Genomic DNA, 27,986 nt, shown 5'->3' with positions numbered 1-27,986 from the left:
CAAACCATTCTATTAAGGAACTTGAGCACCTTGAGGTGCATAGATGATTAAAAACCCATGGTTATTTTATATCTGAGAATAACTTTTGAATTAAATGATCCAGCCATGGACATGACTTTATGGTTCTTTTGTATTACTGGGATTTAAAAATAATGTAAGGCTTCCAGCAGTGAACAGTGACCCCAGCTACCAACCCCTTTTAAGATAGTGCCTCCCTACGTGATTGTTGGGGGGAGGGCGGCAATGGGGGGAGGATGGGGAGGGGAACACCCATAAGGAAGGGAAGGGGGAGGGTTTAGGGGGATGTTGGCCCGTAAACTGGGAAAGGGAATAACAATCGAAATGTAAATAAGAAATACTCAAGTTATTAAAAAAAAGAGCATATATATGTATATGCAGGTATATATGAATCACCAGGACGGTTACTAGAAAATTGTTAAGTATTCTTTGCACTTTTGAGGGCTCTTGATATCATAAGCATAAGGGTTAAATGTTGTCTGTTTATTTCAAAATGAGGCACAGCGCACATTCTAAACTATATTTTCATTAAATGATTCCCAATCTACTAAGAAAAAAAAAAAAAGATAGTGCCTCCCTGTGTATCCTACGCTGATCTCAAATTCATGATCTTTCCGTAGCCTCCCAAGTACAGAATGACAGATGTCTGTCATCATACCCAGCAATATAATACTGCTTTTGCAGGGTGAGATGGAATAGAGAGATCATTTCTTTTGAAAGGCAATGTAAACATTTGAAAACTGTCTACCCTGTAAAATCTAGATTGTTAGCTGGAGACACCTGCTCCCCCATAAAGTTATTTCTCTGAGGCCCTGGGTAGTGGCTATGGCTTCTGAACAGAGGATCATACCATTGCCTTGGGGTTGTTTTGTACTCCCAGCCACTCCCCCTTGTGTTCACCCTTCTAACCCTGTAAACACTTGCATGTCAAAGCCAGAGCTTTAAAAAAAAATGTTTGTTCTTGAAAAATATCACCAAAAAGTTTTCCCAATAAAAGATAGTGTTTGTGAATAGTAAGAGCATCTTATTGTAGTCAAAAGAAAGAGGAAGACTGGGGGTGGTGGTGCCTATCAAGGGAAGTCCCTGTAGCTCAGTTCCCCCTCCCTCTTTCCTTCTTACGTGCACAGCCACAGTGCATTCAATTGTTTAAGAGCAACACATCCTTTGAACTAGCCCTAGGATGGGAATGTCCATTAAAAATAAACAGCTATGTGTCCTGAGCAGCTGGAACTCTATGTTCTAACAGCCAGCAGTTCCGTTTCCTGTCTCTTGATTGTGTATCTGTTCTTCCAGATTGCCTTTGTGCTTTGAAAACTGCAGATTTCAGTAATCCTAGTACTCTTATGGAAGCAAGCATTTAAACAGTCTGGCTCCTCTTTACCCAAAGATCTGTGAGAACTGCCTACACACATAAGCATTGTTGCTAGATGGGTAAAAAGCCTGTTGAAAAGCTAAATATTTGGAAAACCTTCTTGAACAGCCATTGTGGTGTATGGTGTTTGGGGTGGTGGTGGTGGTGTGTACCCACCCTACCACTTTCCCCCATCACATTGTCCTAAGATGAATACTAGGCTACAGTCAGGAACTTTCTTTATCTTTGCTGATTCTTTCCCTCTACTTCATCCTTTCCAGAAATGTGGTCAAGACATCTGTACAAGAGAGGAGAAAAATATATTTCTAAGGTCTTTGTCCTTAGAAAAATGCTGGTTGTATTAGAGCTCTTTTGTCACTGCAACAGACTATCTGATAAAAATAACTCAGTGGAGGAAAGACTTATTCCAGTTCCTAGTTTCAGAGGTTACAGTCAACGGTCATCTAGCTCCTCAGTTGCTTCTGTATCTCTGAACATTATGACAAAAGGGTGTGGTGGAACGGAACTATTCATCTCACAGTAGCCAGGAAGCAGAGAAAGGGGCACAGGATCAGGTCCCTACACGATATATCCCATCTAAGTCATAACCTCACTACATCAACTACACCTCACTTTCCAGTAAAGATAATATATTATGAACTCACCAATGGCTTATTTTATGATTAGATCAGAGCTCTCACAACCTAGTTACTTCTTAATTGCTCCACAAGGAAGGACCAAGCCTCCAGTACATAAGGTCTGGGATTCTCTTGGCTGAATGTGAATGGGCCAGAGTAATGTACATTTCAGTAATAAGTGAACCAGTGTGTCCATCATTATTGAGGTGTGCAACTGCAAGACAAATGGTGACTAGAATATCAAGGACTTACTTGCATGGCAATGGTAGAACAATGTTAAATATGATGGCCCCACTTGGCCTCTCCAAGCTTTTAAGCATTTTGCTACAGACCAGAAGGAGACTGACTTGTGTGACTCGGGTTACTCCCTGCTTCCTGCCATGGTACATAGGAAGTGACTTGACTTTTGTTTTTTTGTTTAGCATGAGCCATTCTAGATATCTCCAATATATCATTTAACATAGTTGCTCTCCACTGGGAGAGATTGTGTCTCTCAGGAAGTATGTGACAGTGTCTAGAGAGCTGATAGCAGTAGCTAGCAGGTGAAGGCTGAGGCTATTTAGCAGCATAGGACATCCATTCTGCCTAAAGCAAAGAATGACCTGGCCCCAAGTGTTATCAGTGCTGAGGGTGAGAAGCTTGGTTTAAGGTAAGACATTCTGTTTGACTACTGTAAATTTTTACTAACCAAATATTTGGGTAAAATAACCACTGTTGTGTTCTTACACTCAATATTGGTATATACATTCTTCTGGGACTCTTTGGTAAATATAATGGTATGACTTGGATCTTAAAGGCCCCTTGAGGTCCCTGTATTAAAAGGTGCTGATATGTGGTGCTATCAGGAGATGGTAGAACCTCTGGGAAGTGGTATCTAGTAATTGGAAGATAGGCCATTGAGGACATGCCCTTCTTGACTGACTTGAAGTGAACAGATATGTTCTATTTACCAGGCACTCCTGCTACCCTGTTTACTGCTTTGTCACAGCTCAGAGCCAGCCTTTCAAGTGATTCTCCTAGGCATTTTGTCATAGTTTTGGAAAGCTGACTGTCACACATCTATACACATAGCTCTGCTTATCTACTATTCTCTTGTGCATTATGTATCAGGCTATTGAACTGTATATGCATATGTAAAACTGGTTTCATGTGCTTTTGTCCCTGTAGATATCATGATCCTAGTACCATTCTGAAGCTGGATGTTTCCCCACATTGCTGGCCACATAGACTGTCAATGCACAACTGAGTACCCAAGGACAGGGACCTTTTTCTTTCGAAGTGTAGTCAGGAAGCAGAAGCAAGGGTTCTGAGACAAGGGAATTTTAAAAGCATTAGAAACTGATGTGACGGGAGAAGGGTCACAGGCAAATAGAGGGTATTTTGGCTGGTTATTCCTTAAGTAAGTTGAACTGCTGATGGTTGTTAACATAGCCCTTGCGTGTCAAGGTAAGAAGATGTAGAGCAGTGGAATATGAAAATGGGTTGGATCCTTCTGGGCCCCTCTGCATCTGTCCATCATCCCGTGTGACTGTGACATGACCTTTCCCATCTGTTGCACCACCTCTGCCTTGGCAGCTTCCTCTTTTGACCTAATGAATGGAGATCCTTGAAAACAGTTTTCCTGACCCATGCACAGTCTCTTCCTTCAGAGAGCCAGCTGGTGAGATGTGCACGTATTCTTTTCTGTTACCCGCTGGATTGTAAGTACAGGATATTTAGACCGTGACATTTTAAAGAGATTTGTATTAGCCTAACAAGTTACCTACTCCCCTCCCCCTCCACAGTCCTTCTGTGTAGGCTTCAAACTTGCTATGTAGTTTGTATCTCAGCTGGCATCTAACACTTAATCTTCCTGCCTCAAACATTTTGAGTGTTGGGATTTCGGGTGATCTTCATCATATCCAACAAAATCAGTGGCTATGCATCAGAAGATGCATAGAAGGTTCTTTAGTTTTCTTACATCACCAAGTATGGAAATCAGGTCCTTGTCAGGGCTAAATAAGTGCTCCACCACTTAGCCCTATGCACTCCCCCACCCCCACCTCCAGCTATTAGGTAACCTTTAATTCACAATTCACAGGGGAAATGGGACCTGGTTTCTACATAATTCACTTAGGCTAAACTTTTCAAAAGTCACCCCACTTAGAAATTGCAACTTTTGTGGTTTCTGTAATGTTATACCAGCTGTATAGAAAACTTACTGTGTTTAGACAATACAAATGCATAGGATAACTGGAGTTTTTGTTTCAAACCTTTTTAAAATAAAGGGTTTAGGAAACATTCTACCTAAGTAACTTTGGAATAAATGGCTAATGGAGAGGTTTCCCTTTCCACTAAGCTTCTGATGTTCTCATGTTATTATCAAGATCTTTGTAAGTTGCCCCTGAACCTGAGAGTAGGGCTGTCTGAACTTCATTTCAGTCCACCCCACCCCCTTTTCTTTTTCTTCTTTCCTCTCCATACCACTTTTTTTGGTTATCGAGATAAGGTCTTACATAGCCCAAGATGACCTGAAGCTCACTACCTGAGGATTACTTTGAACTGCTTGCCATCCTCCTACCTCTACCTCCCAAGTGTTGGATTATAGGCATACTCTACAAAGCCCAGCTCCCTGTCCCAATCCACCATAAATAGATTATAACAATAATAGTGATTTTTGAATAAATTTGTATAATACTTGGAATTTGTAGCATGGTTCCTTTATCTCAGTTGTATTCTTTTTTAATTTTATTTTTCTTGGATATTTTATGTATTTACATTTCAAATGTTATCCCCTTTACCCCCCTCTCCCATACCCCCTCCCCTCCCTTGCTTTTATGAGGATGCTTCCACTCCCACTCAACACCCTGGTATTCCCCTACACTGGGGAAATGAGCCTTCACAGGACCATGGACTTCTCCTCCTATTGTTGCTAGACAATGCCATCCTCTGCTACATATGTGGCTGGAGCCATGGGTCCGTCTCCATGTGTACTCTTTGGTTGGTGGTTTAATCCCTGGAAGCTCTGGTGGGATTTGGTTGGTTGGTATTGTTGTTCTTCCTGTGGAGTTGCAAACCCCTTCAGCTCCTTCAGTCTTTTCTCTAACTCCTCCATTGGGGTCCCCTTGTTCAGTCTGATGGTTAGCTGCAAGCATCCTCATCTATATCAGTAAGGCTCTGGCAGAGCCTCTCAGGAGACACCCATATCTGACGTCTGTCAGCAAGCACGTCTTGGCATCAGCAATAGTGACTTGGTTTGGTGGCTGCATGTGGGATGGATCCCCAGGTGGGGCAGTCTCTGGATGACCTTTTCTTCAGTCCCTGCTCTACTCTTTGTCCCTGTATTTCCTCCTGTGAGTATTTTGTTCTCCCTTCTAAGAAGGAATGAAGTATCTACATATTTAAAAATGGGGTACAGAGCTAAACAAAGAATTCGCAACTAAGGAATTCCGAATGGCTGAGAAGCACCTAAAGAAATGTTCAACATCCTTAGTCATCAGGGAAATTCAAATCAAAACCACCCTGAAATACCAGTTGTATCCTTATAATTGACCTAGAGTGTTTTCTGGTTTTGGTAAATATAATGTATCCCAATCTTGTGTAGGATGACCTTGAACTGACCCTTCTGCCTTCATCTCCTAAATGCTGGGATTTTTACAGGCATGTGCCACCACACCTGGCTTTGATCCCAATCTGACATAAATAGATTGTAACAATAACGGTGGTCTTTGAGTATATTTAGTATTATGACTTTGCAACATATTTTCATTTTATCTTACCTTTATCTTCCTGGTTGTCTTAGGGTGTTTTCTTTTTGCTCATTCTCCTTTCTCTTCCTTCTTCTCTTTTTTTCCTTTCCTCTTTTCTCTTTCCTTCTCATTTCCCAATTGCCTTAACTTTCTTCTCCTTTTCTTTCCATTCTTCACCCTCTTTCTATTTTTATTTGAGGTAGGATCTATGTAGCTCAAGTTAGTCTTGGATAGAACAATGTAGTTAAGGATGACTTTGGACTCTGGATCCTTTTGCTTCCTACCTCCCCAGCTCTGGGATTATGGGTATTTGCCACCATGCCTGGCTGTCCTAGTAGTTTTTGTTTACTTGCTTTTATTGTTCCAGTGTATTGAGATTTGGTCTCATTGTAGTCCAAGCTGACTTGGAGCTCCCAGTTCTCCTAAATAAGCCTCCCAAGTAGATGAGATTACAGCAGTGCATCACCAAACCCAGTTTAGACAATCAGTTTTTGGATGACCAAAGTGGGATTAAAGAAAAGTAACTTTTTTCCAAATCCTGTACAAACAAGTCTTAAGTCCTATTTCCCATCTTAATGTTTTGTAAGCCTTCCATGACACAACCCTTTTTCTACCTTGCCACCTGTTTATTTTTTCTTCCTCTGTGTCATCAGTGCTGGGTATCTGGTCATGCATTTGCCTCAGAACCTTTATCAATTAGTTTTGGGTAACCACACAGAAATTAGAATAAAGATTGCTTAATACAAATCAGAATTTGGTGAATTGGCTGTGTTATTTTCTGTCTTGTCTCTATAAAAACAAACTAGAACAGTTGCCATAGAGACCAGGGGTCTTACAAAGCAAAACTGTATGCCTGTGGTTCTTGATTAAAAAAAAAATCCCCCGCTCATGCACCTATAGTCAGTTTCTCAGGTTGCTGAGGTCAGAGATTGCTTGAATGTGGTAGTTTGGAGCTAGTCTTGGCCCTATAGTGTGGACTCATCATTTAAATACAGTATAGAATCAGTAACTAGTAATAAGCTATTTTTGATTTTTGATTTTTGATTTGGCATAACTAGTAAAGAAAACTCAAAAGAAATGTGAATAGCATATAAAGAGGGCAGAATCTCCAGGGTATGTACAAAAAGAGAAATCTGTCTTCCCTTCTCCAGCACCCTGAAAGCTCAGTAGTGTTTGCGCACGCGCGTTTGTGTGTGTGTGTGTGTGTGTGTGTGTGTGAGAGAGAGAGAGAGAGAGAGAGAGAGAGAGACAGACAGACAGACAGACAGACAGACAGAGACTGTGTTTATGTCTGACTGTCTCCTCTCTAGGTAGGGAAGACAGGGCCAGAGGCCCACTGGCAATCAGGAAATTGTCCTGTGCTGTTCTTGAAGCTCACTAGGAAACTGGCTAGGATGCCCATGAAACTCACTAGAAAGATGTTTGAAAGTCGTTGCTAAAACTCACTGGGAAGCTGCCCAAGGGGTGCTAATGAAACCACAAAAGGCATCTTTGAGACTATTGTCACTAGGTGTACCACAGGACTGCCATGACCCATAGGTCAAGAGGAAAGCATGTGAGATAAGGAATGGAAACCAGTCTTCCCTTGGTGTCCCTCCAGTGCCCTCTGCTGACAGTACTGAACAAGTGCTGGTTGTGACTTCAGGAGACATGTTCCCAGGGTGGGATAATTTCTGAGCTTGTGCTTTACTGTCATTGAGATGTGAGTCTTGACTTTGGAGGGTCAAATCAGGATAGTTCTAGATTTCTTCCTTCCTCCAGCACTGTTTTGGCCCTATAGATAAGCTTGCTTGCTTTCTTTCTTTCTTTCTTTCTTTCTTTCTTTCTTTCTTTCTTTTTCTTTCTTTCTTTCTTTTTATTTTGTTTGGTTTAAAGTTGAGAATTAAGGATTGCTAACTGGTAGTGCTTTGCTAATTAGCAGTACTGGAAATATGCTGTTTTTAAAATCCTTTGTTTCTGCAGAAATACAACTTTCTCCAGAAAGTTGTTTTCTGGGTTTATTTTTTTCTGACCCTAGGTGTCCCTTAGGCAGATTTTATCTAGCACTGTTTAGAGTACAATCTTGTCCTGATAGAGATTTGCCAGGTACTGTAGTCTTTAGGCTTTCACCTCATCTGGAGAAGAGGTCCACAGGCATGGGCTTTATGCCCATCATCATAATAACCATGAGTCCTTGCCACAGACTGTAAATGGATCTCTGCTTCCTAGTCTATCCTACCTGGCTGCTGAACCTGCTTCTCTGCCTTGCAAAACTTTGACCTAGTGCCTGGTTCTCACAGTCAGCAGAGCAGTCAGCTCCACTTTGCTCACTAATATCTGTCAGCACAGCCCCTGGATCTTGTACTCACCTTGGGAGACTGAGGCTCCATAGGCACTTCTGCTTTCCATTTTGGTATCTACATAATCCTGCTCTTGTACCAGAACTTGTCACCAATCCATCACCTTCCTTTTAAACATTTCATTTACCTGTCTCTGATACTCCATCCAGACACATCTGCCTCTCTGTGTCTTAGGGCCAAGTATAACCTGGGCCTCATTTCAGAGATGGATGAAAGGATTATTAGACCTCTATATTATCTTTCCCTGAAGTCCCACCTTAATGGCATTTCCCAACCTGTTAAATACCCCACCCCCGACCTGAGTCAAGCTTCCTTTCTGAAGGAACTGAGACCAAACAGAATGAGTAATGGATTTAAGAAGACTGGGAAGTCATTATTCTCCTGTGTAACAAAAGGCATGGCCTGGTCATGCACTTTAGGCTATTCATTGAAAGGTAAAATATTCTGGAGATAATTACAGCTGATAACCTGCAGGTGTGACTCACATTTTGAAGCGTGATCTCAGACTCATAAAACAGCAAAGTTGCTCTTCCCTATTTCATTCTGATTACTGGGCATGTGGGTAGGTTCCACTTCCCCATGCTCAGAATTTGACTTCACCATGAATGGCAAGCTAGGTCTTCTTTTCACCACCAGAGTCCTGCCTACCTTAGTTGTCTTTATACTGTGAAGATGTCTTGACCTCTGTCAGGATCACTGAAAAGGTTTCAGGGGTGGGTGTTCATAATGCCTGCACTGTCTCCTTGCCCTGCACTTAATTCACGGTTTTGCTGTATGTAGCCTACGTTGTCACCAAACTTGCAATTCTCCTACTTTAGCCGCACGCCCCTACTGCCAGGATATCAGGTGTCTACCACCATGCCTGGCTTTTGCTGCTCTATTCTTTTCGTTGAAGACATTTGTCTTTATTCTAACTACAAGGTTAATATCCTGAAGCAGTTGTTTTCATCTTAAGTTCACACTTGACTTCTCTGCCCTCACACACCCACCCCCACTACCTGAAGAATACTGCCCACATTCTGCTTCAAGGTCAAGTTCTCAGTCTCCTCACTTTCTGCCCGAATCCTCCTACACTCCTAAGTATTCTTTACACTGTTTCCCCTGACTCATCCCTCTGGCATGCCTCCATTTCCTGTCTGCATGTTTCTTCGTGTCAAGAAGAATGTCCTCCCTAATCCTGCTGTATTCCTTTCAAGTTGCTCTACACATTTTGTTTGTAGAGCTTTTACATCTCCACTTTGAACCTGAGGTGAACATGGCCCTTCATATTTCCATTATACTAAATTATAATGTTTCATCCACATTATATTGTTTTATCCACAGTGTACCTGGTTACCTATAAAATTCATATTCTTTTTGTCTTCCCCAGACTCTACTTTTTTACTTACAGTAAAATGTCTATAGTTTTGACATAGGTAGTTATAACCCACACTCTTACAAACACAGGGCTAAAAATGTAACAAGTATCGTGATGCAGTTCTGTGCTTTCTACTTTTATTTTTTATTTATTTACTGTTCATTTGTTTGAGACAAGGCCTCATTGTGTTCTCAGGCTGGCCACAAACTCATAAATCGTTGTCTTAAACTCTTGAATTCTGGGATCACAGATGTGTACCACCCATGCCTGGCTCACTCTTAACCACAGTCATTATTCCTTGAAAATTGGTGCCAAATTTAGGTTTGTTTTCTAGTGTAAGAATGAATAAGTCCAACTTGACAGCTTGAGATAGCATATGAATTTAGTATAGAATGGAAATTGATAATGGATTTTCTTTTTTAAAATTGTCCTCTTATATTGATCTGGAAAAAGATGTCATTGTGTTATGTCCAAAGTGAGCAGCAGTATTCACATAGCAGGGCCCAGCAACTGAACCTGATTTATGAGGCATGATGAAATACTGTGTGCTTAGATGTTATCAAGGACCATTTCACTACTACAAAACAAAGCAGAAAATACATAACAGGATGGACTCCTGATCCTTTGAGGCCAAGGAATTTATCCCAGTTTGATGTGGGGAATGGTTGACTTTTCTGTTGACCACATGTAGGACTATTTCAGCTACCGGTAGAAAACCTCAGTAAGGGTTTTGTGTACTATTAAATATAGCACATAAACTTGATTCAGGATTAATTCCAGCTTCTAGAGCCAATTCCTTTAGGATCCAGGAGGGAATTGTTCTTTTAGAAATTACTTATAGGTTTATACAGCCTGTTCTTCATGGGAAGCTGGGTACAGATCTTCCAGTTTCCTGATACAACGGACAGAGGTCTCTAGTAACTATTTTCAGAGCAGAAAAATGACAGACTTTTAACTAAAGTTATAATTATTCTTCACAAAGTTTTGAATTTATGTAAGTAAAATGGTTAGCTCTCTCTATTATCTTTCCAGGCATTGTGATCTCCATTTCTTCAGTCAGCTCGAAAAACAGAGTACTAACTTTCTATATACTTGTACATTATCATTTAATTCTCTAATCTTCATTCCCTTATCCTAGCAATTCCATAGCCGCATGCACTCTCCTTCTGATACTATTTATTCCTAAATGTAATTTCCTACTTTTTCTATCCATACCTTTTCTTCTTGAGACTGCTTTAACTCTCTATTTCTTGATGTCCCCAAGTTCACCCTGGCTAATTAATGCAGCAGTCATTGGACTGGAGGGTATATGTATCTCCTCATGATTCCACATTCAAGGCCAAGTCTGGCGGTGAACTATTTCTACAAAGGACCATGTAGGCTTTTTATGGCCTCTGTTCTTATGTTGTCTAGATCCTTTCCCATGGCTCTAAAGCCCAAGAAGAAGGCCTCTTCCTCATCCTCCACAGCCTCACGATCATCTCCATTCCTCATTCCTGAAAACTACATCTGTTCGGATTACTATGGTGTGATTGGCTCTGAATAATGTGAGGGAAGTAGATTCCCCAGAAAGAAAGATTGAAAGTATAGTAGTAAACACAGCAGATCAACTTCAGGGCAACAGCAACTATCAACGTGTAGGATCATGGGATCAATGGCCTGATGATGCTCCAAAGGCAGGAATTGTGTCACACCTCACCTTGTGTAGCCATGCCAGACCCAGCACTAGACATTATATTAGAAAGCTGGATGTGGTAGTGGCAGTGCAGGCAGGCCTGAAATCCCAGCTACTTCAGAAGCTGAGTCAGGAGAATCAAGGCTACCTTGGCTATATAATGAGCCCCTTTCTCAGTGAATGAATGACTGATGAATGACTAGTCCTGGGGACATAGTTCAGTGGGTCTGGGTTCCTTCTCCCATACCAGAAGAAAGAAAGGAAGAAAAGGAAAAATGGTAATTAGGAATATTAGAATCAGACTGCTTAATGGGTATGAGGTTTCTCTTGGGATCAAGGAAATGTTCTGAAATTTGATGGTGACTATAGAACTCTGAATGAACTGAAAGCTGTACAAATATATGGCTTTTATGAGTGGATATGTGAAATTTGAATTATATCACAAGTGCTACTAAAACAAGGTACAGAATTAAGGTATGAAAAATAATTACCAGATAGTAAAAATGAACCAGAATTATTGTTAGCATGAAGGAATTTCAGAATATGAATCTGGTTTGGTTCTTTTGTTTTGGTTATGTGGGTTTTTGAGTCTTTCTAATAATCTTTAGTGACCTTGTGCGGGGACTGACCAGGATGAGTGATGCTGTATAAGCCGCATTGTATTAATGTAACCCTGGTCTTTCAGTAGGAATAAACTCAGCTTCCAGGGCCTGTTTGCCCCAAGATTTCTGGATCTTTTTACTCCTGGGTTATCCTACAACTGTGACCTGCTTCAAACCTGCACATATTCAATTCTAAGCTGCATTAGAGGACCTTGCTATGCCTCAGGAGTATTCACAGAACCCTCTTCTCTGTTCCAGATCGAAGAAGGAAGCAAAGCTGCATCAGTGGACAAGCTTCTTGCTGGAGATGAGATAGTGGCCATCAATGATGTCACTCTCTCAGGGTTCAGACAAGAAGCAATTTGCCTGGTGAAAGGCTCCCACAAGACCCTCAAGCTTGTGGTCAAAAGGTAAGATGTGTATCTCTTCTGTATTCACCAAGACAAACAGAAAGGCATGGAATAATAAACTGCTAAGCCTATGTGGATTGTCTATATGTTAGAGATCTCTGTAAGTGCCAGCTTAAAATTATAGTTTTCTCTTATTAGTTTCTGAAGATTGTTCCAGGATCCCCCTCTTGGAACCAGATCCTACACATGCTTCAGGCCTTTGCAGAAAATGCAATTGTATTTGTTTATAATCTAGGCACATTCTCTTACATGCTTTAAGTAATCTCTAAGGACCTAAACTTTTCTTCTTTTTTTTATATAAAGGAGTAAAAAATTCCACTTTAATAATTTTGAAAAAACAAATGTAAAATGACTTAGGCTTATAAAACCAGAATTTACAGTTGTCTGTCAATAGTCAAAATATAAATCATAGAACCATTTTGATTTCAAATCCAAAGTAATTCTCAAGTTGGTTACAGAGTCACTGTCCCACTCCCCAGGAAGAGTCCAACTGCTGACTGTATGCACCCCCCCCCCACTCAGACAACTTCCCCTCCTGTTCCAAACCGTGCTTCTACACTTCAGCCACACCACATAAGTAGTAGACACATCTCCCTCCTGTGACGCTCAGAAAGATGACATATATCCCCCTGGCTCTTACCAACCACCTTTCTTTATAAGGACCCTGGCTCCTAGCATTGAGTGGCATCCATTTTCCAGACTCCATAGGTAGTCTTCTCTTGGCTCCATTCCAGCAGGACAGGACCTAAACTTTCAAGTTGCCATGACAAAATTACCTGACAGTAACAACCTCAAGGAGAAAAGATGTCTTCTTGACTCAACGATTTCAAGAGATTTCTGCCAATCACAGTAGAGAAGGACTGGGTTTATAGTGGCAGAAGTATTTTGCAGACTCCTTCATAGTTTTGCTGACCAAGAAGCAGAAGAGATGGACTGGAGCTAGAGCTGAGCTAAAACTCTCAAGGGCTTGTCTTCAGTAACACTCTTCCAGTAGCCCCACCTCCACCTGCTTAAGACTCTACTGCCTTCAAAGCACAAACTGTGGGAGAGAGTCTGCTCCCAGTAAGGGACTATATTGTTGCTTATTGTTCATAGAAGGTGGCAGGCAGGTGGTTTTGATTATTTTTGTTTGTTTGTTTGTTTATTTGCTTTTCGAGACAAAGTTTCTCTGTGTAGCACTGGCTGTCCTGAAACTCACTCTATAGACAGGGCTGGCCTCAAACTTACAGAAATTTCCTTGCCTCTGCTTCCAGATGGTGGGATTAAAGATTGGTGCCACCACAACCCCCAGCCAGATGTGTCACAGATGCAAATAACAGATACTAGGTTCGTAGTACTGTGCTGCAGTTCTATGTTCCTATAAATTAGATTGGGAATTAGCACTTAGATGATTCTAAGAAGGTGAAATTAAGGACATGATGCTTTTATGTACAGGATAACAACAGTACCCCTTGGTGCCATGAGAAACTTATATCTCTTTTAGAATCATCGTAGTTATTGATTTAATTAAAAAGTTAAACTGATGGTGGTGCATGCTTTCAATCCCAGTACATGTGAAGCATAAACAGGTGGATCACTGTGAGTTCAGTGCCAACAAGGCTTTGAAACATGTATAATTGTGCTTGTCTCAAAAATAGTTAGGTCAAACATTTACTACAGATTTTATCACACACAGAAAAACATACTTCTACAGAGCAACTCTCCCTTTCCCTCCTAGACAGCCCCTAGTTTTTTAGCTACAAGCAGAATCCAAGGTAGAAAGAGGTTCAAGGATGAGTAAGGAGTGGTTGGGGAGGTGGTTCAGTGGATAAAGCACACATGTCTGAGGACTGGAGTTCAAATCCCCAACATTCGCAGAACAGACAGGATCCCTGGAGCAAGCTGGCTAGCTAGATTAGCCAAATCTTTGAGCTCTGTATTCAACCAGAGGAACATTTCTCTCCTTCAATATATAAAGTAGATAGTGATTAAGACACAAGATAACAAACTTTAACTTTCACATACCATATGTATAGTCCAACACATGGGAGCCCTTGTACACATGCACAAAATAAATAAATATTATCAACCCTCATTTCTAAGTAGGATATGTTTTAAATGCCTTTTGTTTATGTTTTGGCAGTGCTGGAGATCAGACCCAGATCCTGCTATGTGCTAAGCAGGTGCTCTACCACTGAGTTACAGCACTTCCAGTCCTAAATACCCCTTTTACTTAGTCCTTGTAGCTCAGAATATACAATCCCAGAAGGTGGTATATGAGTTATCATCAATATATAATTCCTTGATTACCTCATGACTCCTCAAAAGGAAGTTGTCTTAGTTTGGTTGCTATTGCTGTAATGAGACACCATGACCGAAGCAACTTGAGGAGGATAGGGTTTATTTGCCTTCAATTTCCATATTACTGTTCATCATTGAAGGAAGTCAGAACAAGCACTCAAAACATGGCAGGATCTGATGCAGAGGCCACGGAGGGATGCAACTTGCTTGCTCTTTCTTGCTATAAGAAAGCTCAGCCTGCTTTTTAAATAGAAGCCAGGACCACCAGCCCACGGGCAGCACCACCCACAATGGGTTGTACCTTTCCCTATTAATAATTTTAAAAATGCCTTACAGGTGGGTCTTATAGAGGCATTTTCTCAGTTGAGGTACCCTCCTTTCAAATAGCTCTAGTTTGTGGCAAGTTGACATAAAACTATCCAGTACAGAAGTCCTTTGTTGTCATGGATGCAATTAGTCTTGGTCAAGTGATGATCATGGGAGGATGCTAATTCTAAAGGTAAGACTAACAATGACACATCGCCTCTGGGAATTGTCATTGCCTCTTAAACCCTCAATCTTTAGTTGTGGGGAACTAGAACTCACACTCTTTGAATAACTTGACTTTTGAATGGAGAAGATACAAGTTTCAAATCCCTACAACTTTGGGTATCTGAACTCCTAGCTCAGGATATTTTTTCCTTCATTTGAGACAGGGTCTCAGTGTATAGCCCTAGCTAGGCTTGAACTTACATTGTAGACCAGGAAGCCCTTTAACTCAAAGGGCTTTACCTACCTCTCTACCTTTGGTGTGCTGGAATTGAAGGCATGTACCACCACACCAAACACAGCAAGAGAAATTTGTTTTTCATCAGAAGGTATGTACAAAAACATGGAACAGATTTTGTAGTCCACTTTAGTCCACTTCTTTTTGGTGTCAAATCTGGTGTTTTAAGTGTGTGTGTGTTTCTGTCCATAGTTGTATTGTTTACTTTGCATTTCTGTAATTATGAGGTAAAGTAGGCATTGCTACATATATTTCTTAATGTGCTTTGTATAATTTGTAATCTGGAATTATATATCTAAAAAGGATATTAATAGGTAAACTAAAGCCTATTTAAAACATGCCAATGCCACCTAGGAGACCACAAAGAGAGGAGACCATAGAGCTTTTACTGACTAGTATAGCCTAAAAGATATGTAGAAGATTTCAGGAAGCAGAATTAAACTTTTCTCCTGAAGGGCTGATGGAAGCCATTATGGAGAACTCCTGTTTTGTATTCTGCACAGTTTCCTTTAAGTAGGGAATGTAGGCAATTATGTGCTTTAAATAAATAAAACTGAATAGTTTAAGTAGCAAGATTTTAAAACAAAGCAGTTTATTCAAGCATTTATTTGAAATATATTTTAATAATATATTTAGTGTTTCAAATTTTTGTAAATTGTATGAATTGTAAGTAATAGGGGTATGTATTATTCAAATTTTATATGGGTCTGTTTAGAGATATGAAGACATTTCCCAAGCTAGTAAATTAGTTAATATTAGGACTTAGGCTTGTTTCTTAGTACATGGTGAATAATTATTGTTGATCTTAAAGATAAACACAGTAAAGCCTTCTAACACTCCACAGTATTTTATTTCAAATGAACCAGTTTTTAAAAATTCAGCATGTATTCATTCACTCTTTTCTCCAGGCAACCACTCTATCTGCTGTACCTGTGGATCAGTTAGCATTTACTAGTATTTTATATTTTATATTGAGTTCCAAGATGGAACATGCCTTCTCACAATAACTTCAAGACCTGGGATAGCTCCATAGTAAAGCAGGCGCTCAGAATCTCAGGCCCAGGTTGATTCTGAGCACCCAAAGAAGAGTCTAGCTCACAAAAAGTCACTCTAAAACTGACTCCTAGCTTGTAGCTGTTAACATTTGAATTGTTGTCCCTGCATAGACTCCCCTCCCCTTAATGACAGCTGCTCCCTGCTTTTATTTCCTGTGTTTCTTTTATCTTAGTGTGTGAGGTAACCAGGGGACCAGCCAACTGGAATGAGATTTCAATAGGCCAGTTTCACAAAGCAGTGGCATCTTATTTCACAGGGCCCCAGCAGTCTTGTCCTCATTGAGAAGCAGTGCACAGACAGTAATGCCTGAAGGGACATGGTGATATCTGTATCCCCAGTGAAGATTCTTCCACAGACAAAGGAGAATGGTTACTTTTCTCCGGGGTGGCTGGGAAAGAAAAGAACTTCAACTATCATCTCCAGCAAGAGCACATGTCATGATGTCCAGGTGGCATTCGGGCTCATGAAGAGTAGGGTGGGGTGGGAGATTCTATAGGAGCCAGATCTGTGGGGCTGCGACAGGTTGGGTCTAGTATGCCTACCTTGTTCTTTGGTTTCCAAGGTGTTTGATGGTTCACAGTGTCCCTTTGCAGCGCTATGTAGTTTTGGCGGTTTTGGTATATATTGGTTTGTCTCTATAGAGTTCTTACCTGCTTTGTTCTTCTCATTGCACAGTTCTACACCTGGTGATTTCATGGCTAAAGCTGACATGGAACTGGGCTCTACGGTTTTCACAGAAGGCTACAGACTATTTTGTTGGGTAGCAGTATTGGTTTGGCCACTCAGTTGGATTAAAAACAGAGGGAGGCAGACACAAGGATTGAGAGAGCTCAGCCTGGCCTAGAGTGAGTTTAATGACACTTGAGTAGTTTATTTAGATGCTGTCTCAAAATAATAAACACCAAGAAGGACTAGGGGATACAGCTTGTAATTGGAATACTTATCTAGCTTATGTAAAATCCTGAGTTCAATTTCCAGTACTACCAAAACCACATCATAATGTACCCATGCACCCTAGGGAAATTTTCTTTTAAATATTACACCATAAATTTTATAAGGCTGATATATTTTCAGTCTTTTTTTTTTATTTACAATGAAGTATACCTGCCGTATTTTAAATCTTACTCTGGTAGTTTCTTGTGATCCAGTCCTTGATTGCAAGCCATTTTGTTGGGGACAAGGCAGGGTAGGGTTGATTCATGTTACTTGTCGCTTTGCTGGTAGCCATAAACCATTATATCTCCTAAGCTTTCATTCAGTAGCAGATTAACACCAAAGAGGGGGCTTTTCTTTTGCCGGAAGCTGTAAGGGTTAGTCAGCCTGCATCAGATGGTTGCATATTTTGCAGAAACCAGGCTTCAAAAGCTGGACAGTGGTCTTGCTTGCTGGGAGCAAGTTTGTTGCAGCATACATCATTCTCAGATGTTGCAGAGTTTCATTGCCTTCAACTTCAGACTGATACCCTATTGTGCTCCCTCTGCCCTGGCCTTATGGAGCTAGTCTTGAGAGAGGAGAGTGGCAGAGTGCCCTGGTGCTAATTATTAGCACAGATGTTCCTGTGAGTAGCTACTTGCAGTGAGCAGTATGGCAAGAGTGATGCTGACAAGACAGCAACAAGTCCTTTGTCTCCTATTTTTCTCTCCTCTTTCCTTTCTTTTTCTTCCTTTTCCTTTACTGGATATTTTCTTTATTTACATTTCAAATGTTATCCCTTTCCTAGTTTCTCTGGAACCCCCCTATCCCATCCACACCCCCCGACTCCATGAGGGTGCTCTCCCCCACACCTACCCACCCACTGCCTCCCACCTCCCTGCCCTAGCATTCCCCTACTTTGGTGCATCCAGCCTTGACAGGACCAAGGGCCTCTCCCATCACTGCCCAACAAGGCCCATATTCTGCTACATATGCGGCTGGAGCCATGGGTCACTCTTTGGTTGGTGGTTTAGTCCCTGTGAGCTCTGGGGGGTCTGGTTGGTTGATATTGTTGTTCTTCCTATGGGGTTGCAAACCCCTTCAGCTGCTTCAGTTCTTTCTCTAACTCCTCCATTGGGGTCCTTGTTCTCAGTACAATGGTTGGGAATTCTCCCAGAATACTCTTGGGAGTGAGGGGTTTCTAGGGGGATCAAACGAAATCCATACTTTAGGGTAGCTTGCTATTGTTTGCTAATGGCTAGGGACATTATTTCTATTCTGTGAGTTTCTGGAGGCATGCTGTTGTGCTTACTTCATTGTTGATGCAGAGATATTGAACTTTATACCCTTATTTGTTTGCCTTTCTTCAGTATTTTCTTTATTAAAGTCAAGAAAAGAAGCAAAAAATACATAATTCATAGGTGTTTTATTTTGAATTTGGACTTGTATGTAGCTTAAGTAATTTAATCAGATGAATCTCTGAAATATTTCATTTTCTAGGTCAAAGTTAAGACTTGTTTTTCATTCTTTCTTCATTGTAAAAAATAAAGAACTAGACCTTTATGAAGGCTGCATGAATACTGTAACCAAGGCGTGCAAATGATATTTATAAAGTTCAGTGTGGCAGAAGTATTGTCTAGTCTGTCTTAGTGATTAAAAGAGACATTATTTTGAAAACACTGATGGCTTTTGGTAATATACAATAGATTTTATTATGACATTTTCTTGCATATAGTTATCACTATACTTTGCCTTTTGTTTTCCTCTGGTGCTGAGGAAGAACCCAGAGCCTTTTGATGCTGGTAAGCATTTTACTATTGAGCTACATCCTAACCCCATTGATAGTTTTAATATATTAAGAGACACATATTTACTATATTAAGAAAGGCACTAAGAGAAACTGTATTTTTATTTATTTCAAGTTTCTAAAGGAACTTGTTTCTTTTTGTTTAGTTTTTGAGGCAAAGTTTCACTAGGCCCAGACAGGATTCAAACATGAGATCTTTCTACTTCTGCTTTCCAAGTCTGGGATTCCAGATGTGTGCCATGGCACTCATCCCAGAGGAACTATAAATTGTATAACTAGCTTTACAGGTTATAAATTATGTTGTTTTGAGATCTGAGGAATTAAAGTATAAATTGTAGCATTAACAGTACAGTTTATATTTTTATTTGTGGTGCTTTACTGTAGAGTCATATTATACACCTATATTCTTCCCTCAACTTATATTCTTTTTTAAAAGGGTTACCAGTGATGAGATTTACCTAACACAAAGGACTTTACTTTAGGTAGAAAGATTTCTCTATATACAGTTGAGTTGTAAAGAGATGTTTGCTCAAGAGATTATGGAGTATTCTCTCTTAATATATGGGAGTGCCAGGACCTGCAGCCCGGCAGACACCAGGGATCCTAACAACTTCTCAGTGGATTTGCCTGGGCAGGAAGCCCATGTTTTGGTTATGTCCAACATGTTCCTCACCTTTGTTATTACTTGTAGGAGACCCATGACTCTCAGAGGTCTCTGTCCCACCCTTGGCTCTGTTTTGAGGATATCCTCTTTATAAGGGCTGGCTACTGGACCTAGGAAAATGTACTTTTGGTTTTCTCACTAAGGGGCAGGGAGAGGTAATATTGGTAGAACTGTAGATGGCTGCCCAGTAGGTCGCCGAGACTGAATAAATGTCACCTTTGCTTACACTCATTCCATCAAGTTTACTATTACTAATCCCTTGCTTGTCTTTGGGGAAGGAAGCAAACACACCTCTGACCATATAGAACCTTTGTTTTCTAACAAGAGTTTCACCTTGCATTTTGTTCCCTTTGATTTTGCATCATCTGCTTCATTTCTGTAAGGAAAGTGTTTATGGTATGAGAACAGCCTAGTGTGTCTCCCTCCTGCCCTCTTAAATATTTGCTCCTCTCCCCACTGCTTAAATATTTTCTTATCTTTGCCACTCAAGATACTTGTATAACCCAATCATTATAAAAACTATTTAGAATAGGTGCCAGTGAAGTAAATTTTATATAGCCGTTTCTTGATAGTTAAATTTAAAACCTTTTTAATTTAGTGAAGTTGTATTGTTAAGGCTTTTATTGATGTGATTATGAAATGTCTGACTAACTCAGTTTATACTGGGCATTGTGGTACATGCCTATAAATTCCAGTTCTCAGAGGGCTGAGGCAAGAAGAGTAAGAGTTCCAGGCTAGCCTAGACTGTATAAGGTGACACTCAAAAATACAAATTAACGACACAGTAGAAAAAAAAAAGGCCACTCGAAAATTATCTTTCTATTATGCAGCTAAAGAATTGCAAATATCATTTCAATTTAAAAGATGGGGTCAAATGACTCCTGTAATTGACAAAACAACATTCGATATTCTTTTTGCTTGTTTCTAGACCTTGGTAATTTACCTCAGCCCATACTGTGTGCTGTAGGCCTTACCGAGGCACACCATATAATTTTTAAGCAAAACAATGCACCAATAAAATTTTCTATGGGAAACGGAATAGTCCGAAACAAAGCTCCTGCTGCTGCTGCTGCTGTTGCTGCTGCTCCTGCTGCTGCACAAGGCGCTGCTTTTGCAGTTAGGAAATTCACACCTGTCTACACCAGCAGAAACGGAACTTCACCCTCCTTATTAACAGCGCTTTTCAAGACTGATAAGGTGGTAGCTTTCATGATGCCATACCATAATAAATAAATAAATAAATAAATAAATAAATAAATAAATAAATAAATAAAATCCTGGAAAAAAAGAAAAAAATACAAATTAACTAAACCTAAATAAATAAATAAGTAAATAACTCAGGTCCTTTTGGTTATGAGACTTTTAGTATTCTTTCAGGTAGAATAGTTATTATGGCTGGTGTAAAGAGATGATAAGTATCTGACCTCCACTATGGAAAATGGCTGTATTACTTTGTCTGTTGGTATATATTTGCTTGTCTGCAGCTGTAGTGAAATGACATAAACAAACGACAACAAAATCCATAAAAACAAACAAAAAGCATACAGTTATTTCTTGAGCATCTTCTCTAGCTTGAGTTTCTGAGTATAACCAAATATAAATGTTGTTGATTTATTGTCATTATTGCTGTTTTCAGTTTACAAAGTGGAATTTGGGGCCTTCTGCATACCAGGCTAGCACTCTATTCCTGAGCCATACCCTCAGGTCTTGGAGTTTATTAAAGTTAAGGATAGAGAGGGTGTTTTGTGGCTTGGTTCTTTTTCCAAGAAAAGGACCATTGATCCTCATTGAGCCAATGTATAATAAAATAGGTGGCAATTTCCCCATAGCTACTTAGCTCTTATGGATGTAGAGTGACCAAATATGTGAGGTATTATTTAATAGTTTTTCAACTATAGAAACATTGTGAAGAGTGTAAATTAATAGATTTCTTTTAAATGTCAGTTAATTGATTTTGGGTTGTTTTTTTTTTTTTCATTATAAGATGGGGTCTCAGATATCCCATGTTGGCTCAGTATGCACAACCTGAGGGTGACCTTGACTCCTAGTCCTCCTGCCTCTGTTTAAAAGTGTTGGAACTGCACATTTGTGCCTCCAGACCTTGTTGCAAATGTCATTTAATCAGAGCAGCATTTGACTATTCACATTCATCCTGCAGCAGTTGGCTGGTTCCTCCGCCTCCAGACAGGCTCTTGCTTTATTTTCCAGGCTGCCCTTAACCACACTGTCCTCCTGCCTTAACCTATGGTGCATCAATTACACATGTATATCCCCATAAACAGTAGGCCTATTCTTTGTATTCAACAGACTTGGTGGTAAATTTTGTGAAAGTCATTTATTTTATTTTATAATGGAGCTCTTATCTCATGGTAGAGATTCAACTCACCAATTTTTTTGCTACATGGTGATGCTAATATCAGTCTCTTATGTTGCCTTCCTATGTGTTATGTATCTTGTGTATATATTATCTCTATTTCTTGGTCCTTCTTCTAGAAGAACCTTCTGAATTCTCAAATAACATTCTATCTGTGGATACTGAGCATAACTATAAGCTCTAAGAAGATTTCTGTTTTGAGACAGGCAAGAGAGCGAGGATCTAATGTATGCTTGGATGAAGGTGCTTTTTATTGCTTGTGAAGAATTAGGGGAGTATGTGCAGTCACAAAATGCCAGCTCCATTCTATTGTCTTCCCACCCTGGGCCTTCCAGAAGCATCCTGCTCAGCTGTGCCTTCTGTGGGACTTGTCCCTTGGGGTCTTTTTACAGCCACCCCGACCCCCATCCCTGGTCCCCAAACCGGAAAGTTTCCCACTGACATTTCTATAGTCACTGAGATAACCAGGGTATTTTCAGTGCATTTCCCTCTGGACCTTTATAGCAGGGATTTTCCAATGTCTACCTCTTTATCTCTACCGAGTCTTTCAAAGACATGAACTAGATAAGATTCCTTTTGTCCTGGATTGGGGGAGGGAGGATGTCTCTGTTTGCCTAAGACTCCTTCCCTCTAACCTTGGAGGGCACACCCATATTCATAGATGTCTTGGGAAATGACCTACATAATCAGCTGTAGCTCTGACATACTGATTGAGCGGCTAATTTTTTTTTTTTTTTTGAGGAAAAGGTCTTGCTATGTAGAAAAGGCTCACCTCAAACATGTGGGAATCCTTCTGCCTCCACTACCTCAGGGCTAGGATTATAATGTGAGTCACTATACTTCATTTTCTGTCTTTGTTCTTATATATAAGACTCATTAGCTCTACTGTTACTCCTTAGGGCTGTTTATAGTAGTTGTATTAATGGCTGCACATTTGAATCCCCTTTGTTTCTTAGCCAACGTTATCTGTTCATTGAAGTGAGGCCAGGAAGTTGTACTGGAGTCCTTTTAAATGCTGCTTGATGTTTTAGGCAGCTGGAAATCATGTGTTATTGATCGCAAGTGGCTTGGATATGGAATGCAGAGGATAAAGAGCTAGCCTTTCTTTTTCTTTGCTTTTCAGTATTAGTAAAAGGTTGTGACAAAAGGTAAGAAAAATGATAGTTTGTTTGGGTGTACTGGGTATGGTATAAGTTTATTCTGTAACATTCTTTCAGCAGTGGGAAGGAAGTATGACAGGGACAGGATGGAAGACACTAGAAGCCGTTTCCTTGCTCTGGCCAGTGCTGAGATAAGGGAACTGTACTGGCTGGGAAAAGAGAACTGTGAAGCTTTCATCCTTTGACTGCAGCTGTTATTGCTGAAGATTGGCCTTTGATGACTTGTATCAGTTTCATCTGCTGAGTGTATCAGGACATTTGTATCTTTCCTGAATTCTTCTAATGTATAAAAGCATGGACTCTTTCACTCATGTCCCAGAGGACCAGATCTTATCACGCACCATGCTGCCGTTCACAGCATGACATTTTCTGCAGCACTGCCTAGGAAAGAATGTACTGTTGTGTTAATTTCCCACACAGTGCTATAAAACAGTCAACATTTCTTTCTTTTCCTTTCTTCTATTTATTATTTTGTGTAGTTTGTAGTTGCCCTTGAGTCACCTGTGCTCCCACAAGTAGCCCCAGTAAACTCACTGGTACACTAAGCTGGACTTGAGTAGAATTATTTTTGGCTTATCATCATTGGGGTTAATAGGCATTTGCTCATGTCTTCCCAGAAACCATCAATCATAAACACCCTTTCTTCCTGCTTTCCCTCTGCCACTCTAGGAGTCACAGCTCTGTGTTTCATCTCAGGGGCACTTGGTAAAACTGACTTAAGTTTGTATTTTCATCTAACAGCTGACTCAGTCATTGAAGGACAGCTCCACAGTTTGTCTTTGTTTGTTTGTTTGTTTGTTTGTTTGTTTGTTTGTTTATTAAGAAAGGGCTATGCTGTGTATCACAGACTGGCTCTTGGAACTTTCCATGTAGCCTAGGCTAGCTACAAAGTCTAGATTTTCCTGAGTGATGGAATTAGATGCCTTTACTCTCAGACCAAGCTACTTTTTTTCTTATAGTAGATACAACAGTGTTATCATCAAAAGTGCTCTAACATATCTTTTATAATATATGTTCACTTAACTTGCAAGCAACACACCAGCCAAGCAGTTAACATCATTCCAGTAAGTTCTGCTATCTGGAATGCTCGCAGCTGAATGGCCTCATAAAAAAACATGGGCCACGGATGCTCTAATTAGAGTGGTAAATCCAAGAGGGGAAAATGCTATCTGTTCTGAAGACAAAACTGTGGAGCTGTCCTTCAATGACTCCTGACTCTTGGCCAGGTCTTTGTTGGCTTGAGAACTCTTTTATCCACAGAGTGGACACCTCATTTGATGCTGCTAGACCAACCTACCCCCCGATAACCCGAATAACCCTTGGCTAAAGTTAGAGAACCTGAGAGTGTGGAAACATTCTTAGAAAGGTGGGGCAGTAGCTGGTAGTTGGGGTTGGTGGTAGTAGAGAAAACACCTGGCAGGTTGGCCAGAACTGTGTAGCCCCTGGAAAGCAAACTGGCAGGAGGTAGTAGAGAGGCAATTTTAGGGGTTCCTTGGAAAGTTGAATGGTGTTTTGCTGGGGCAAACACATGAAGAAACATTTCATTACATAGTTGAAAGGCTAAGGCAGACTCATGAAGGAATGTTTCACTCAAGCAGACAGAGGAGAAAGGATGTTCTGATAAAGCAAGCACATGAAAGGACACGTGATGAATGCTTTTTGCTAAGGACACACATGTATTGGTCCGCCTTACATTGTGTAGTTGAGCTGCATTTATCAGGACTCCATAGAGAGAAAGACCAACAAAGTTTTGGTGGTGTGCTGCATGCAGTTTCTTGCCACTTCTGCTGATTTGGGCTGATTGTCAGAGTGATGTCTGCTGAGAGAGACCTATGTGATGCGGCAAGACCCATGGAGGACACGTGATATTTGGAGGGATATAAATAGGACTCTACGACACTGATGGAGAATGAACTTGGCTTGCTGGTGTATCCATGAAATGTTTGCAAGTGGATTGAGCTGTCACTGCTAACCTGTGAAATGAACTGCTGGTTTCCAGACAACACAGACAGGAATTGCTCTTAAAAATGTTTCTAAAAGGTCTTCTCCCATATCCTTTCTTTCTCACTACATCTGGTGGATGATGTGCTAAAAGTTAAAGTTAAAGTGTTTAACAACCATCATTAAAATAGGTTTTGAAAAAAACTAAAGTTTCAAGGTAGAAACTAGAGGCTTAGTAAGAAAAGGAATGAGGGGTTGGGGATTTAGCTCAGTGGTAGAGCACTTAAGTCCCTGGGTTTGGTCCCCAGCTCCGAAAAAAAAAAAAAAAGAAAAGAAAAGAAAAAAGAAAGAAAAGGAATGAAGCATACACGTGAAAGCCAGAGTCCATTCTACATGAAGGTACTTCTTTTTTTTTTAATTGGATATGTTCTTTATTTACATTTCTAATGTTATCCCCTTTCCTGGTTTTCCCCCATCCCATTCCCCTTCCTTTGCTTCTATGAGAGTGCTCACCCACCCACCAACCCTCTCCCTCCCACAACCCCACCCTGGCATTCCCCTACAATGGGGAAATGAGCCTACACAGGACCAAGGGCCGCTCCTCCCATTGATGCCAGACAAGGACATCCTCTGCTACATATGCAGCTGGAGCCATGGGTCTGTCCATGTGTACTCTTTGGTTGGTGGTTTAGTCCCTGGGAGCTCTGGGGGGTCCTTGCTCTTCCTATGGATTGCATAGGCAACTCCTTCCTTCAGTCCTTTCTCTCACTCCACCATTGGGGTCCCCATGCTCAATCCAATGGTTAACTGCAATAATCCACTTCTGTATTTGTCATGCTCTGTCAGAGCCTCTCAGGAGACAGCTATATCAGACTCCTGCTAGCAAGCACTTCTGGGCATCTTCCATAGTGTCTAGGTTTGGTGTCTGTATATAGACTGGATGCCCAGGTAGGGCAGTCTGTGGATGGCCTTTCCTTCAGTCTCTGCTCTACACTTTTTCTCCTTATTTCCTCCCTTGAGTATTTTGTTCCCTCTTCTAAGAAGGACTAAAACATCAACACTTTGGTCTTCCTTCTTCTGGAGCTTCACGTGATCTGTGAATTGTATCTTGGGTATTCCGAGCTTTGGGGCTAATAGCCACTTATCAGTGAGTATATACCATATACCATGCCTGTTCTTGTGTGATTGGATTACCTCACTCAGGATATTTTCAAAATCCATCCATTTCCTTGTGAATTTCATGAAGTCATTCTTTTGACTATCTTTTTAATCTGAGTAAGATTCTATTGTGTAAATTACCACATTTTGTGTATCCCTTTATCCGTTGAAGGATATATGGGTCTTTTACAGCTTCTGGTTATTATAAATAAGGCTGCTATGTACATAGTGGAGCATGTGTCTTTGTTATATGTTGGGGCATCATTTGTGTATATGCCCAAGAGAGGTATAGCTGGGTCCTCAGGTAGTACTACATCCAGTTTTCTGAGAAACTGCCAGATAGAGTTCCAGAATGGTTGTACCAGCTTGCAATCTGACCAAGAACAGAAGAGTGTTCCTCTTTCTCCACATCCTCGCCAGCATTTGCTGTCACCTAAGTTTTTGATCTTAGCCATTCTCACTAGTGTGAGGTGGAATCTCAGGGTTGTTTTGATTTGCACTCCCCTGATGACTAAGGATGTTGAACATTTCTTTAGGTGCTTCTCAGCCATTCAATATTCCTCAGTTGAAAATTCTTTGTGAAGCTCTGTACCCCATTATTAATAGGGTTATTTTGTTCTCTGGTGTCTAACTTCTTGAATTTTTTGTATATATTGAATATTAGCCCTCTATTGAATGTGGGATTCATAAAGATCTTTTTCCAATCTGTTGGTTGCCATTTTGTCCTAATGACAGTGTCCTTTGCCTTACAGAAGCTTTGCAGTTTTATGAGGACCCATTTGTTTATTCTTGATCTTAGAGCATAAGCCATTGGTGTTCTGTTCAGGATATTTTCCCCAGTGCCCATGTGATCGAGACTCTTCCCCACCTTTTCTTCCATTCCTTTGAGTGTATCTGGTTTTATGTGGAGGTCCTTGATCCACTTGGACTTGATCTTTGTACAAGGAGATAAGAATGGGTCAATTTTCATTCTTCTATGTACTAACCTCTCAATTTGCATTCTTCTACATGCTGACCTTTAGTTGAACCAGCACCATTTGTTGAAAATGCTGTCTTTTAACCACTGGATGGTTTTAGCTCCTTTATCAAAGATCAAGTGACCATATAGGTGTGTGGGTTCATTTCTGGGTGTCTCTATACTGAGACCATACAGTTTTTATCACTATTGTTCTGTAATGCATCTTGAGTTCAGGGATGGTGATTGCCCCAGAAATTCTTTTATTGTGAAGAATAGTTTTCACTATCCTGGATTTTTTGCTTTTCCAAATGAATTTGAAGTTTGCTCTTTCTAAGTCTATGAAGAATTGAGTTTGATTTTAATGGGGATTGCTTTTGTCAAAATGACCATTTTTACTATATATATTAATCCTGCCAATCCGTGAGCATGGGAGGTCTTTCCATCTTTTGAGATCTTCGATTTCGTTCTTCAGAGACAAAGTTTTTTTAATACAGATCTCTCACTTGTTTGGTTAGAGTCATTCCAAGGTATTTTATATTATTTGTGACTATTGTGAAGGGTATCATTTCCCTAATTTTGTTTTCAGTTGTTTCTCTTTTGTGTAGAGGAAGGCTACTGATTTGTTTGAGTTAATTTTATACCCAGCCACTTTGCTGAATTTGTTTATCAGGCTTAGTTCTCTGGTAGATCTTTTGGGGTCACTTAAATATGCTATCATATTATCTGCAAATAGTGATATTTTGACTTCTTTTCCAATTTGTGTCCCTTTGAACTTTTGTTGTCTGATTGCTC

At 40.4% G+C, this 27,986-nt stretch overlaps 1 protein-coding gene across 3 annotated transcripts in view; it reads left to right on the top strand.

The window, feature by feature from the left end:
- The window catches only part of Shroom2 (shroom family member 2), a 171,281-nt gene that overhangs the window by 64,499 nt on the left and 78,796 nt on the right, over positions 1-27,986 (top strand). For all 3 annotated transcript variants that reach the window (NM_001434185.1, NM_001434186.1, NM_001047893.4), the window contains 1 exon segment: positions 11,967-12,118. In NM_001434185.1, coding sequence (NP_001421114.1) covers positions 11,967-12,118 — 152 coding nt within the window.

The sequence above is a fragment of the Rattus norvegicus genome, chromosome X, assembly GCF_021556685.1.
Source record: "Rattus norvegicus strain SHRSP/BbbUtx chromosome X, alternate assembly SHRSP_T2T, whole genome shotgun sequence".
Classification (NCBI taxonomy): domain Eukaryota; kingdom Metazoa; phylum Chordata; class Mammalia; order Rodentia; family Muridae; genus Rattus; species Rattus norvegicus.
This window is presented reverse-complemented; position numbering and strand designations above follow the sequence as displayed.